This window comes from Vipera berus (assembly GCF_964194415.1).
Source record: "Vipera berus genome assembly, chromosome: 10".
Taxonomy (NCBI): domain Eukaryota; kingdom Metazoa; phylum Chordata; class Lepidosauria; order Squamata; family Viperidae; genus Vipera; species Vipera berus.
The window spans coordinates 6,893,188-6,908,361 of NC_138213.1; the positions used below are offsets into that span (position 1 = coordinate 6,893,188).

General features: G+C 42.4%; 1 protein-coding gene across 1 annotated transcript; it reads left to right on the forward strand.

The window, feature by feature from the left end:
• The first annotated feature begins 293 nt into the window (after window positions 1-293).
• LOC308672673 (UPF0547 protein C16orf87 homolog) lies at window positions 294-14,011 on the forward strand. The gene is made up of 4 exons (XM_081335732.1): window positions 294-374; window positions 8,460-8,556; window positions 10,952-11,134; window positions 13,054-14,011. Exons 1-4 carry the CDS (start codon window positions 309-311, stop codon window positions 13,170-13,172), a joined length of 465 nt encoding a protein of 154 aa, XP_081191858.1. The 5' UTR covers window positions 294-308; the 3' UTR covers window positions 13,173-14,011.
• Window positions 14,012-15,174: the final 1,163 nt, after the last annotated feature.

Here is a 15,174-nt window from a genome sequence, read left to right on the forward strand (position 1 = left end):
CGGTTTCGGGTTTCTATTCGGCCTTTGAAAAAAAAAAACCGATCCCGAGACGGGATCAACGTACGCATGCGCGTCCCCTTCGTTGGCGGAGGGAGGCGTGCGTGTGTATGGGGGGGGCGTTGGAAATAAGAGAAAGGAGACGGTGATGGGAGTAAAGGGGGGGGCGCTCTCGAGCGGCTGCTTTCTATTGGCTGCTGCGGGCGCGAGGGCCGCGTTCCAGGGAGGTGGGCGGGGCGGACGAGCTCGCGCGCGCTCGGCTGCCGCTCTTCGCGCTCAGTCGGTGCGCCGCCACGGAGCTGGGCGGAAGCATGTCTGCCGGCCGGGCCAAAAAAGTGAAGATGGCCACCAAATCGTGCCCCGAGTGCGACCAGCAGGTGAGAGCCGCAGCGTTGTCCCGGCTCAGGGAAGCCGGCTGCCCAGGCGCTGCCGCTTCTCCCTTCCCCGCGGCTTTGTCCATCCTCCTGCCCGGGCAGCACACCTGTCTCGTGCAGGTGTGTTGCCCGCGTGGTCTGGGCAGGTGCTGTGGAGAGGGGGAGGATGCCCGCTTCTTTTGCACCCCGAGCTTATGGCTTATGGCTCGGGTCCCTTCTGTACCCTTCCCAAAGCACTGCTTTCTGCCCTCCTCTTGCAAAGGCAGCCCACCTTCCACAGGTAAACGGCTGGCGCATGCAAAGCTGGGAGGCAAAGCCGAGTCAGGTTAAGCACAGGTTTTAAATCAGATTTTATTTTATTTTTTATTTTTTTTGACAGCCGGATGTTCTGGAAAAAGCTTAGCCCTTCCTGGCCCAGGCTTGTTAAGAGAGCTGGAGCACCTCTGGCAGGCGCTGGGTTGGAGAAGGTGCAAATCAATTGCCCTGGTTTTCAAGCCCTGCTCTGTAGTGTTTTGCAGAGTTTGGGGCAGAATAAATTTCTGGATAAAGGCCTCAGTGATGATCCCTGTAGGTGTGATCTAGAAAAAAAAAGGGAAAAAGGCTGCAAATGCCTGGGTGACGTTAATTCTCCTTGATGGGTACTGTAAAAGGAGGACTTGCTTCCTAGGGAAATTATTTGCATGCTGATTTAGAAATTGTCCGTTGCATTAAGATTTGCATACAGGGCAGGAATTAGAAAATTGCTAGAGTAGCTGACAGTACAGTTTTAGACCAACTAAGGGCAGAGAGTCTTAAATATAGTTTTGCTTTTTGCCTTATTACCTTGCTTCCTGTAAATGTCCTCCCCAACCATGTTTTGTGGTATTAATGAGCTTTAGATCTGTTACCATCCCTGGAACAAAAATATGTCAGTTTTACAGTTATCAGCCTACTGTTAATGCATTGAGCTGGGAGGAAATCCCTTTTGTTTATACTGCTTTATGCAGATAAGCAATCTTCTGGTTTACCAGTTAGAGGCTGTTTTATTTAAAGCTTATATATGTTTTTAATCTGTGATCCACAAAAGCAAACTCAAGGTTTTTATTTGTCGTGAAACAATGCAGAAAGGCATTTTGAGGAAATGAGAGTGCTGGAAAAATGGTTCTAATGAATCATTCTATGTACTTTTGTTTTAGTATAAGTAAATACTTGATGAGAGCCAGCTTGGTGTAATTGTTAAGGCATCTGGCTATAAACCAGTGGGCACAAAGCCACTTGGGTGACCTTGGGCCAGTCACTTCCTCCTAGCCCTAGGAAGAAGGCAATGGCAAACCACCTCTAAAAATCATGCCAAGAAAATGGCCGAGACTTTTCCAACCGGTCCCCAGAAATCAACACAAAAAAGTATCTCCTCTTTTTTGATGTTTAAAATGACACAGTTTTTTTATTTTGATCTTTTAAAAGTAGGTTTATAAAACTTGGGAAGCTACTATGTAGCCAACCTAGTAAGAGTTTGACATTTTTATCTTTGTTTAAAAATATAATACAGCAACAGCTTCAGCTGAATAGTGTGATGTCCATGCATCTATATCAGCGGGTCTTCAAACTTGGCCCTTTTATGACTTGTGGACTTCAACTCCCAGAATTCCTCAGCCAGGCTGGAATTCTGGGAGTTGAAGTCCAACAAGTCATAAAAGGGCCAAGTTTGAAGACTCCTGATCTTTATTCTGTATTTCTGTTTCCTCTTGCCATCAGGTTAGCTGATGGATGGGGGGTAGAGTACTTCAGTAAATAAGCCTTGATACTGCTGTGAGATTTTTCCAGCTGTTTTTTCTGTCCTTAATGGTTTTCCACGATAGGAGAAAAAAATAAGATAGACAAAACCTTGTGAGAATTCAGGGTAGTTTTATGTGGCAGATGATACAATATCTGGGCTGCCCTAAAATTCTGAGAACAAGGCTGTGCAAGCGTAATACAAGGAAGTCCTCGACATACGACCACAATTGAGCCCCAAACGTCTGTTGCTAAGTGAGACATTTGTTAAGTGAATTTTGCCCCACTTTTACGACCTTTTCTTGCCACAGTTGTTAAGGGAATCACTGAAGCTGTTAAGTGAGTAAGATGGTTGTTAAGCGAATCTGGCTGCCCCCATTGACGTTGCTTATCAGAAGGGGATTATGTGACACACACACACCCCCGGGATGCTGCAACTGTCCTAAGTATGAGTCAGTTGTCCAGTGGCTGAATTTTGATCACTCAACCATAGGGATGCTGCGGTGGTCTTAAGTGTGACAAATGGTCACAAGCTAGTTGCTTTTTTCAGTGCCATTGTAACTTTGAGTGGTCACTAAATGAGCCGTTGCAGAATGAGGACTGCCCGTAGAAGCAGCTTCCTTTGGAAGCATCGTAGGTGTATTTGTGTTAATGGGGCAGCGTGATTGCAACATTTCTTTCCTAAAAGTTGGGTTGGCTGCCAGCATAGGTTGAATTTGAGTTTCAGCTGTTTGTGCCTTTTTACTGTTTGTGTTGTTTTTGTTTTGATATGCATGAGGTATTTGCTAAAGCTAGGCCCTCTTAAGCTCTTTCAGCTCTAGACTTCATCTAACAAGTTAATTTATTTTGTGTGTAAGTATTTCTACAGTGGCAGAATTTCCGGTAAGTTGGATGCTTTGTTGGAAATTCTGGGAAATTACAGCTCCTGGCAAGCCTGGAAACTGTAATTGTGAAATATTTGAAGGAAATTAGGTTGCCAGTGATGTAAAAACAAGAAATCTAACCCAGTGTTTGAATAGATAGATAGATAGATAGATAGATAGATAGATAGATAGATAGATAGATAGTGCATAAAACAACAGCAACTGTATTGCAAACTTGTTTGCTGTGGTAAAGGTGAAGGGTTTTTTGTGCTTCAGGCACAACTGATCTGGTGTAACTTCTCGGTGTCTTGCGCTTTTTCTACCATATAGCAAATTATTCAGAAATTTCGGCTTTGATTAATGATGTGGTATTTCATGGCCCCTAAAGTCTCCGTTTTTGCTTATCCCCGTGAGAGGCTTTGCAGTTTAATTTGTTTTACAAGGCTCCTGCATCAAAAATGTTTATTTCTCATTCTGATTATAGTTGAACTTGAAACCTGATCCAGTCAGGCACACTGAAATACTTCCCCTATGAGGGAAGATATTTGGAGTTTCCTAGTTGGAAAAAAAACTTTTATGTGGGGCTATATAATCCTTTGCAGAGAGGAAATGGAAGGGAGAAACTTACTTCTGTAATAATGCTATCATGTGAGGAAATCCAATAAAGCTGAGTGCTTAGGAGACTCAGGCTAAATAAAGCGATATATTTCACTCATGGCATCATAGGCTGTGGCCTTTATTCCCCAAAGATACAATGATGGGTACCAATTGCAGCTTTAATAGGGAATTAAAATAAGGCTAAATGATTACAACTTACCCTATGACTAATAACCTCCTGACTTCCCACTTCCATGCACCAACAGTGATGATAAACAGCAATGAAAATATAATTTTTCCTTTAAGATCTCCCAATGCCAGACTGGGAAAAGTTAAAAATTATACACACATACTTACAATGTGCACATATTTGTGTAATTGTAAAACTGCTTTTTTTGCATTCTTGCCAGCTTGCTGCTTAATTATTCTACAGTGTGTTTGCTGTGTTTTGTTAATGGCCTAATGAAGAGCTAAAAACTGCACTGGGGAATCTAAAGGGCACCTTAAGATGAGGTGGAGATGATTGCTGTAATGTGCAATTTTTATTCTACGTGCAGCTTCATTTCTGCATTGGCGTCATCTGGATAAGAGTGAAGCTGTTTTTATCACTGTCCTTTTAACAATTAGTAATACTGTGTGATGCGTAACATCCAATGCTATATATTGTTTCCCTTTAAAAAAATACTCTTATCTCTCTCCCCCCCATTTACTTAGTGTTGTTATTAGCATTTTTCAAAACATACAAAAATAAGTCATATCACTCTTTTTTTTAAAAAAACAAACCCAAATTACAATTGATTGATACTTTATTAGAACCATCCAACATGTCAAAAAATGTTTTGGGGGTTTCCAGATGTTAAATGTAATGCAAAATGAAGGCAGGAGAAAAATTAGCAAAAAACTTCCAGGCCTGCCAGAACTACATCAGTCAAAGATTTAAGGTGGAGTCAGATTGCTGTTCCAGTGTGCTCTTCTAAGTGGCACCCAGGATTCAGTGCTAATGCTAACTTGGTCCAAATAAGTTTGATAAACAAAAATCAAGCCACATGAAGGCATATTAATAAATAACATGGGTGAATTCAGCCAAAAAGGTCTGAAAAATTGGAGGCATACTCATTATATTGTGACACATTTTACTTGGACTATTACATAGTTCTCTGATGTTTAGTGATAAAAATACATTACCTTGTTAGGTTGTTTTTTTTGCACCCTTCCTGAAATATTATATCCTACACAATTCAGAGTATCAAAATACTGCAACACCTGAATTTTCTGTCCCAAAATCAGTCACCCTCCCTACAAATGCAGACCAGAATAATCTCTCATCTTGGAACAACATATTTCAACAAAGGCTGATCATCTTTACATCAAGGAATAACAGCCAACGCCACTGGACTTCATAGGAGGAAGAAACATGCCCTTGCTGATCAATTTAAGGTGTGAGATTTTGGAGCTCATGTGAAGTTGCAGTGACAGGGTGTGCTTGCATATGTACTAATCTTCAAGCTTGTGATACAGGAGAGCAAAGATTCATATATTCCCACCAAAATCAGAGAGCTTTTGTTCCTGAGAAAGCACAATTTGTATTGTTCTCATAAGATATTTACATTTGTTTTCCGTTTGCATGTGTATTTTTGTGATGTGTCTTCTTTTCTGTGTGGCTGTGTGTTTTGCAGACCTTTACCAAAGTTGATACGTTAAACTGGGCATGAAATAGTGTTTCAACCTAAACAAATTTGCCTTCTTTGGGGTGTCTTGGATGATGACCAAAGAAAGCAAAATTGGAGAGCTTTCATTGTGGTATAAATGTGTCATGGAGGAGTTTTGTTTTATTTTAACCATTCCCCCCAAGGCCTTATTTTAGTGCTTTATAAGCTAATTCTTCTGAGCAGCTCATGCTGTTTTGGCCCACTGTTCTAAAAGCCTCAGAGGAGCTATTTATAGCTCTTGTGATGAAAACCTTTGGGGTGTTTTGTGTTTTTAATTTGTGAAATGTCCTATAATTGTTTCTTTTCTGAAACATCAGATCATAAGCAGCTCTACTGCTTAGGGAACCAGAATCAAAATATCGCTCCCAGGTCAAAATAATTTTTAAGAAGGCCTGGGAGATGTTCAGTGTCAGATAAAAATAAATATATGAGCATTCTTTGTATTACATGAATATTAATATAAATTTCTTGGAATTGTACTGAACCACACCTTCAGAAAGAAGCCAGAAGCTGCTGTTAGACTATTTCTATATTTAATGTTAGTGTTATCTTATTCAGCAAAATAAAATCCTATGAAATAGGATTGTTCTTTAGCAAAAGAGACTGGAAATGTAAAAAGGCTTGGAGAACTTATGCTCTCTTCAGCAAAACATACTAGCTCTCTTTAGTACTTAAAAATGCTCATCTCCAAGGTGAAGCTATTCCCCCCAATTCCTGTAATAAAAAAATAATTTCAAAACCAGTACACTTTGCTGTTAATTGGAAATGTGAAATTTAAATAAAGCAAATATCAAATGGCACTGACCTAAAATTACCATGGTGTAGGAGAGGCAGAAATCTCTCTGTGTTTGGATTCATACCCTAAAATTGTGGGTTTGTAATTTTTTTTAAAAAAGAAATCTTCCCGTTCATGTAAGCTAAATTGTAATTGATTCCAGAACCATTAACATCAAAGCTGCAAATTAAAAAGATAAACAAAAAGGATATCAAAGCCTCTTGGAGCAGAGCAAGTCAATGAAATCCTTGTTAACGGAGGTTGATCTATTCAGGAAAATGGCAGCTTTAGTTACTGACCAAGGAAAATGCCATTGGAAAAGCAGAATTTTGAATGCAATCCAGCATCTGTCCAGAAACAGCGGAACTGCTTAGACTGAATCGCTCTGTTCTCCATTGGAAGCTGCAACTGAAAATTTGTATGTACTGCATGATGGGGAAATTCACTCTGTTATGCTTTTCTAATATCTGACAGAGAGCTTTTTCAAGGAGGAGACGCATTCATCAATGCTGTGTCTCAGTTTGGATTTAAAATGGCACCCAAAGAGCATTGCAGCATCAATTGCCTTTCTACTATTTTTTTTTTTGTTCAGAAGAAATTATTTTTAACAAAATGCAAATTCCAGTTTTAGGACTAGTTCTTCGGGAGTATCAACTTAATTAATTATCCTTAGTGCATAGTGAATGGCCTCCTTTGTTAATAGCAAGAAATTCCGGGTGTGGGTGTGGGTGGGAATGCAAGCTGCAGTAGAACAGTTATAATCTCTCATTCAAAGGCTGATCTGCATCAATGTATGGATTGTTTTAAGAACTGTGCTGCTGGCAGTGGCTGTAATATTGTCCGAAGCACCCAGAGGGAGAGTTTTTAAAAGGAATGTTGAATACCGTAGCATTTCTCTTTCCAGTCCAAATTTGTTTGTGTTACAACCTTTCACGTTATGTTTGTTTTCCTAAAAAAACCTGATTTAATAACAATCCATTAAAGTTGAAACAGTAAAAAAAAACCAAACCCGTGGCAAATAATCCAGTGGGTTTGTATCGTAAAGCATGTCTTATTTAAAACACGTAATTAGTATCTAGTCCACTATGGTTGCTGGTGAGTAGGTCATCTGCAAGGATGTGAACTGCATACAAAAGTAATTTTGTTTTGCAGCTGATTTACTGTCAAGGAGATAACCACAGTTGTATGATGTCAGTGGATAATTTGCAGGCCCTGTCAGGTTCCTCCATTCAAAAGTGAATCAGTCGGAATTCAGTCTCCAATTTCCATAGACTGAAATGCAATAGCAACAGCACTTAGACTTATATACAGCTTTACACTGTGCTTTACAGCCCTCTCTAAGTGGTTTACAGAGTCAGCCTATTGCCCCCAGTAATCTGGGTCTTCATTTTACTGACCTCGGAAGGATAGAAGGCCGAGTCAACCATGAGCCAGCCAAGATCAAACTTCTGGCAGTGGGCAGAGTTAGCCTGCAATACTGCATTCTAAGCACTGGGAAGGAAGGAAGGAAGGAAGGAAGGAAGGAAGGAAGGAAGGAAGGAAGGAAGGAAGGAAGGAAACTTATATACTGCTTCATACTGCTTTCCATACTCTAAGCCAGACATGTCAAACACAAGGCCCGGGGGCCGGATCCGGCCCGCGAAGTGGTTTCATGTGGCCCGCGAAGCCATCCTGGAAAGAGTGAGGGAAAGGCCCCCACTGCCTTGGCCCTGGCCCAGAGACCCTCCTTCTGCCAGAGACCCTCAGATCTGTCCCACTCCTGCCCAGGCCCCCATAGGCACCCTTGATGCGAACCATGGAGAGCTGGCCACGCCCACCCAGTAGGCCGTATGCACTCTAGCCACGCCCACCCTGGCCATAGCCACCCGGCCCCCTGAGGGCAACCGCAATGCTGATGCGGCCCTCAATGAAATTGAGTTTGACACCCCTGCTCTAAGCGGTTTACAGAGTCAGCCTATTGCCCCCAACAATCTGGGTCCTCATTTTACCGACCTGGGAAGGATGGAAGGCCGAGTCAACCTTGAGCCGGTCAGGATTGAACTCCTGGCATTGGGCAGAGTCAGCCTGCAATCCTGCATTCTAACCACTGCACCCCCAGGGCTCTTAATGCAAAACAAAACTACTCCATAAAGCAGATGGTGTCAAAGCGAAGGGAGTCTGACTCGCTTCCAAGTTTTTCTTTTTTTCTTACCCTTTTCATAAAAGGGGCTTTCTCTCCCCCCCCCCCCCCCGCAACCCCACAGAAGGAATATCCAGACAAAGAACACAGGACTTAAGAGCTTGTTAAGATTGTTAAGCGCATGATACACCTATCGCCTGACGACAAAGGGATTAAAACAAATTCTCGCCTTTCCTCTTCCTCGCCCTCCCCTTTTTCTTGTATTTTCCTAAGGTTCCTGTTGCATGCAAGTCCTGCCCATGTGGATATATATTTATCAGTCGGAAGCTCCTGAATGCAAAACGGTCCGAAAAGCTGCCTTCCTCTGCAGGTATTCCTTCTAATTCACTTTATGACCTCAAGTTTCTGTTGCTAAGTGAGAAGACTGTTAAGTGAGTTTTGCCCCATTTTACGTCCTTTCTTGACCCAGTCGTTCAGGAAATCGCCGTGGTTGTTAAGTTCCCCATTGACTTTGCTTGTCCGAAGGTCACAAAAGGGGGAATCAAATGACCCCGGGACACGGCCACCGTCATCAATATAAATCAGTTGCCAAGCGTCTGAATTTTGATCACGTGACCACGGGGGATGCCGGAACGGGTCGTTAAGTGTGAAAAACGCCCTCGAAGTCATTTTTCTCAGTGCTGTTGTAACTTGGGTCACTAAATGAACGGTCGTTAAGTCGAAGACTTCCTGTATACTTCTGCTTCTTAAAGACCCTGCCATTCATTCAGGAGACATTTTGGAATCGGCAGCATTTGCGGGCTGTGGGCAAGGCGTCCGCCATCTTGTCAGTGTGGACAGACGGTCCTTCCCTCAGAGGCTGCGGGTTGAAATGTTGTTTTGTCCTAGAGAAAGTTAGTGGCATTGAAAAAAGAGACTTATGACCGTTTTTCACACCTGATCCCCTTTTGCGACCACCTATACTTGAAGGACTAGACGTTCAAGCGTCCCGTGTCAAAAACAGGGATATTTTGTATTTTATTTATTTTATTTTTATTTATTTATTTTATTACATTTATATACTGCCCTTTCCAGAAGGACTCAGGGCGGTTTACAGGGTGATTAAAAACAAAGATACAAAAGTTAAAAACAGATTTAAAAAATTATATTCGTCCCTGCATAAGTAAAACCCCAGTTAAAATTAAAATTAAAACTAAAATTAAAATTCTCAGCCTGGGCCAGAGAGCTCGAAGAGCCAGGTCTTCAGGTCCCGGCGGAATGAACGGAGGTCGGGGGCAGTCCTCAGCTCCACTGGCAGCTGGTTCCAAAGGGCAGGCGCGCCCACTGAGAAGGCCCTATCCCTGGGTGTCGTCTGCCGGCAATCTCTTACCGGAGGGACCCTGAGAAGACCCTCCCTGTGGGAGCGCACTGGACGAAGGGAGCTTGATGCCGGCAGCAGGTGTTCCCTCAGATATCCCGGACCCAAGCCATTTAGGGCTTTATAGGTCATCACCAGCACCTTGAATCTCACCCGGAGGGCAACCGGGAGCCATTTTGATTTTAGATTAGAGCCATCATTCCTTGATTAACCTTTATACAGGTAGTTCCCAGTTTAAGAACGAGTTCCATTCCCAAGACTGTCCTGTAGGCAAATTTGTATGCAAGCCGCAATTTTATTGCATAATATTGTATAAGCAGGATTATGGCATTAACTTGAAACATTGTGCATTTAATTGGAATTTTGCTACAATACATTTCTTTCTTAAATATAAGTCATGCCTGAATTAGGGCATTCTTAACCCCAGACCTGCTGCATGCAAGTAGTCCTTGACTTACAACAGTTCATTTAGTGGCCGTTCAGAGTTACAACGGCATTGAAAAAAGTGAGTTACGACCGTTTTTCACACTTACGACCATTGTAGGATTCTCCCCCCCTCGGTCACATGATCAAAATTCAGACACTTGGCAACTGACTCATATTTATGACAGTTGCAGTGTCCCAAGATCATGTGATCCCCTTTTACGACCTTCTGACAAGCAAAGTCAGTGACAAGCAGATTCACTTAACCCTATGACTAACTTAACTGCGGTGATTCACTTAACAACTGTGGCAAGAAGGGTCGTAAAATGGGGCAAAACTCACTACACAACCATCTCGCTTAGCAACAGAGACTTTGGGCTCAACTGTGGTCGTAAGTCAAGAACTACCTTTATTAGACATTCATGTGCTAGAATATCGTTCTCCTGGTATCAGCGCTCAAGTTCAGAAATATTCTTTCTTCTTGGGCTTTGCTCGTTTTCATTTTTCCCTTAACCGCTTCTCTTTCTTCCCCATACATTCTTAAACAGTTTTGCTTCATCAGCTGGGCTCCTTTTTATTGGCAGAGAAGAATATATCTGTCTTCTCTCCTTCCTTTCACTTTCCTGGTTTCTGTTTTTCCTCTTCTTCTTTTGTTTCTCTCCTTCGGGGCTGGGCAGTCTGGATTTCCTTGCAGGTTAACATTCTTCTGTTGGGAAAAACAAAAAAACCCCAACCTGCTTTAAAGTACCTTTTACGGAAAAACAAGTTTGTCCAACTTCCAAAATAAGGGAGAGTTTAGGGGGTCGCTTGATTTGTGACGACGTTCTGCTTTTGCACCTGAAAGAAAGCCCGCAGGCTTGGTGTTCCAACTAATTGTCAAGCTAAAGGAGCGGAAGAATAAATACAGGACGGAGCAAAGATCTCCGAAGAGTTCCAGATCTGATAACGTGTGTGATGTGTGTGCTTTGAAAATGTCTCGCCACAGAAAGCAGAAGTGACGCTAAGAGAAGGCGCACGGAGAGGGTCAAAAGAGAGAAGATCAATCCAGCGGTAAATAAAGACTTGGAAAACAGAAAAAGATCCAGATCACACAGTCAATCAGATCACAGCAGAAGAGGAAGAGGACGGCCCAAGGCAGCCTCATCTAAAAAGCACGACGAAGAGAAAGGTACGAAAATTATTCTCTTTTTTTAATAAGATAACCTCCATAGTTTTGTAAATTAGAAATTAGACTGGCCCCCGCTCTTTCGGAAGGCCCTGGCTTTGCCAGTGGGGAACCCAGAGTGGGATGGAGCCCATTAAATGGTTGATTTGAGTGTGTGTGGTCGCCGGATTAGGGATACCGGGGGATTATTGTGTTATTTTAATTTTACTTTTTATTATTTTATTTCTTTCTGTATCGTGTTCTTCTTATCTGTAAGCCGCCTAGAGTCGTCGTGAGCAAGTGGGCGGTTATAGATAGAATAGATAAATAGATAAATAAAATAAGCTATGCTTAAAATAGGTAGTCTTCCAATATGTTCCTTTTAAAAAAAAAGTTGGTCTAGTGTTGACCATGAGGGCTGGTGGATGATGGGAGTGAAGGCAATGTACCCGGAAGGCAGTGGGTTGTCAGAGGCTATTACACTGCAGGTAGTCCTCGATTTAAAGACCGTTTTGTGACCAATGTTACAACAACAACTGAAAAAAGTCACTCATGGCCAGTTTTCACACTTCCGATCACTGCAACATCCCTGTGGTCGTGCGATCAAAATTGGAGGGCTGGGCAACTGGCATGTAGTTATGACAGTTGCGCTGTCGTAGGTCACATGATCACTGTTTGTCAACCTTCCCAGCCTGCTTTCGACAAGCAAAGTCAATGGGGGAAGCCAGACTTGCTTAATGACTGCATGATTCATTTAACAACCGGAGAGATTTGCTTAACAACTGTGGTAAAAAAAAGGCCATAAAACTCTCTTAACTGCCTTGCTTAGCAAAAGATATTTTGGGCTGAATTGTGGTCCTAGGTCAGGGGTAGGCAACCTTGGCTCTTTCATGACTCGTGGCCTTCAGCTCCCAGAATTCCTGAGCCAGCATGGCTCAGCTTGGAAACCTCTCCCTTTCCCCTCAGCATGGCTGGCTCAAGAATTCTGGGAGTTGAAGTCCACGAGTCATAAAAGAGCCAAGGTTGCCTACCCCTGTCCTAGCTCAAGGACTTCCTGTATTTTTGAGATGAATGCCTCCAGACCTGGTTCTCACATTGGGCTAAGTCATTATTTAACCATGGCTTATGGAATAAGACTCAGTTGCTTTGCACAACAAGCTGCACTGTAAACCATCATTTGCATGCCACGGTCACTGAGTCGATAAGTCACTGTATTGTTTGTCATGCCATTTGAACCCAATCTTAGAAAATATCAAATCCACTTTCAAGAAAGGTTTAAGCTTTTCCTAGAACTAGCAGTCAGTCCAACATAATTGGAAAACCAAATTAAATCTCTACCAAAATTATGCCATGGTGGCCCAGTGGCTAGACTGTAGTATTGCAGGCTGACTCACTGTCCACTGCCAGGCGTTCGATCCTGACCAGCTCGAGGTTGACTCGGCCTTCCATCCTTCGGAGGTCGGTAAAATGAGGACCCCGACTGTTGGGGGGCAAATGTGCTGACTCTGTAAATCACTTAGAGGGGTCTGCAAAGCACTGTGAAGCGTTATATAAGTCTTAGTGCTATTGCTACTCATGACTTCAGAATACAGAAAAATCACAAATTTCAAGCAATTTACTACAAAATTACTTTTCTAAAAGAAAAGGTACCCATATAACCTGGTGGAACCAGCATGACCCTGTTTTACGATTTTATTTACTGTATGTTCATAAACGCAATGTGACTTTTACTGGATACGACAGGGACCTCTTTGGCTTCTTCACCATGCCTGGAGGCATCTGATGCACCCTGTTAGAACAAGTTGGATTCTTGCCTCGCTCAACAAGCTGCTGCTTGCATTAGCGTTCAGTGTAGTAAGAATTTATACCTGCATGCTCAATACCTACCTATTTCCACTTCAAAGGCCAGGGCTTGATTCACGCAGCATCTTTTCTCCCCACAGAGAAACAAGAGAAAGAAGTAGACATGTACGCAAATCTCTCTGACGAAAAAGCATTTGTATTTTCTGTGGCCTTGGCAGAAATAAACCGAAAAATTATCAACCAGAGACTTATTCTTTGACGATGTGGTCGTGACCTCTGCATCCCATGCCGTTGAAGCCAGGTAGTGGATTCCAGATCTTCTGCCGCCTCTCAGGTGGTGAAAAGGCTGTTAACCTGTGTCAGTCGAGGTCGTTCGCTTTTTTTTCCTGGCTGAATCTCTGCTTCTCGTAATTGCTTTCGAAGCCGACCACTTGTCAAGAATCAAAAGGAGACCAGCTCTTTGCTTTGTGGAAGGGGCAGGCAGGGAAGTCCGAAGCAAAATCCTTTCACTCGGCAGACAGCTGGAAGGACCTCCGAGAGGTTTTTTTGCAGTGTCTTTAATTTAAAATGTTTTTTCACTGCAGATTTTTCAGTTACATTGAACTTCCTTTGTACATAGTCCACCTTAACCTGTACATAAATTGATATTCTGGTATTTTGCCCAAAATCCACAGATTGCGAAATCAATTGGTGGGTTAAGCTGAAATTATTATTATATAATACGTTATTGGTTTAAGCGTTGTTTCTGCGTTGGTCTAAACTTTTACCAAATGGATGGGTGAGACTGTAACCATAGAAACACATGGGAATAAAATGCGTCGAACTCATTGGGATTGGGAGTAAGCAGGCATGTATTCCGCCGATAGGCTTTTATAAAAGCTTATTTTATACAGTCTTTGGTGTCTGGGGTTTTAAAATCCAGGCTTATTTTGGCAGGCACCAGCTCAACGAAAGCTGGTCTATAATTTCATATGGAAATTGTCTTCTAAATTTGTTTTGGATTAGCAGTGTTGAGACGCCTTCGTGTCAATTAAAAGAATTTGAATTAAGACATCACATCTTTGCAGTTGCAGTGAAATAATAAAGACTCTTTTACATCTTTTTTTTTTAGTTTTTAAATCTATGAACTGAACTTTACATTTCTGTTCCCAAACGCTGCTAAACTATGTTTGTATGAGATAAGAGATGCTCTCACGTTGGACCATCTCAATAGCAATTCTGGTGTCGGACAAATGCAAATTCATTTTGATGTTTTGTTTTGATATTTAAATTGGGGTGTGTGTGTGTTTCCCTCAAGTCTTCTCCAGAAATAGTCAGAAATCAGATCATAGTTTGAAATAGGATAGCTCAAATCAGAGGTCCCTTTTCTGGAGTTCCTTTTTCCATTGTTGCAAGATGTGGAATTGCCCCAAATCTATTGATTTCTCACCTTGTGCAAATCTGGCTCTTGTCAGTACAGAGAACTTTTGCCCCCAAATTTGGTACCTAATTAACTTCCCTTTTTCTTTTTCTTTTTTTGGGTCATCAAGTTTTTGACACCTTGCTGGGTGACTGGTGGTACTCGGATGTTGCCATATCCTAAAAGTGGTACAATGGGTGAAAAAGTTGAAAAGCCCTGGTCTAATTAACTTGTCAGGGCAGGGGTGAGAGCTGTGCCTGGTTTTGGCCTAGAAGAAGGACCCAGGGCCCTTGTGGATGTAGCTGCTATCCACCTTTACTTGCTTCAGATCCCTTTTATTGGGCGTACATACCCCTGTTACTAAGTGGGCCCAGTTAATGGTGCCAGGAGGTGTTTATACATGAAGAGAGAAAGCGCATGCTACTCCAGAGCTGTTGACAACCACACCAAAAATAATGAAAAAAAATTACAGAATGTATGTACTGTTTCCCCCCCCTTCCATTCATGTTTTTTCTCTGCTGCCTCTAAATACATTGTTAGAAGTTAAAAGCTGCCCCCCCCCCCCGCTCTCCTTTTAGCCAGGTTAGGCTGATAAGGGAAATTTTTTATGTCCGTATTCCAGTTTGAGCTCCTCATAATCGATCCACACCTACGGAGGAATCCACATTGCCAAGCACACAACTTCAGGACAACATCCGAACGTACAGGTAATCCTCGACTTACGACAGTTCATTTAGTGACTGTTTGAAGTTAACAGCGGCACTGAAAAAAAAAAGTGACTTAGGACCATTTTTTTCACACTTAATGACCAACCTCCCCGTGGACACGTGATCAGAATTCAGACACTTGGCAACCGACTCAT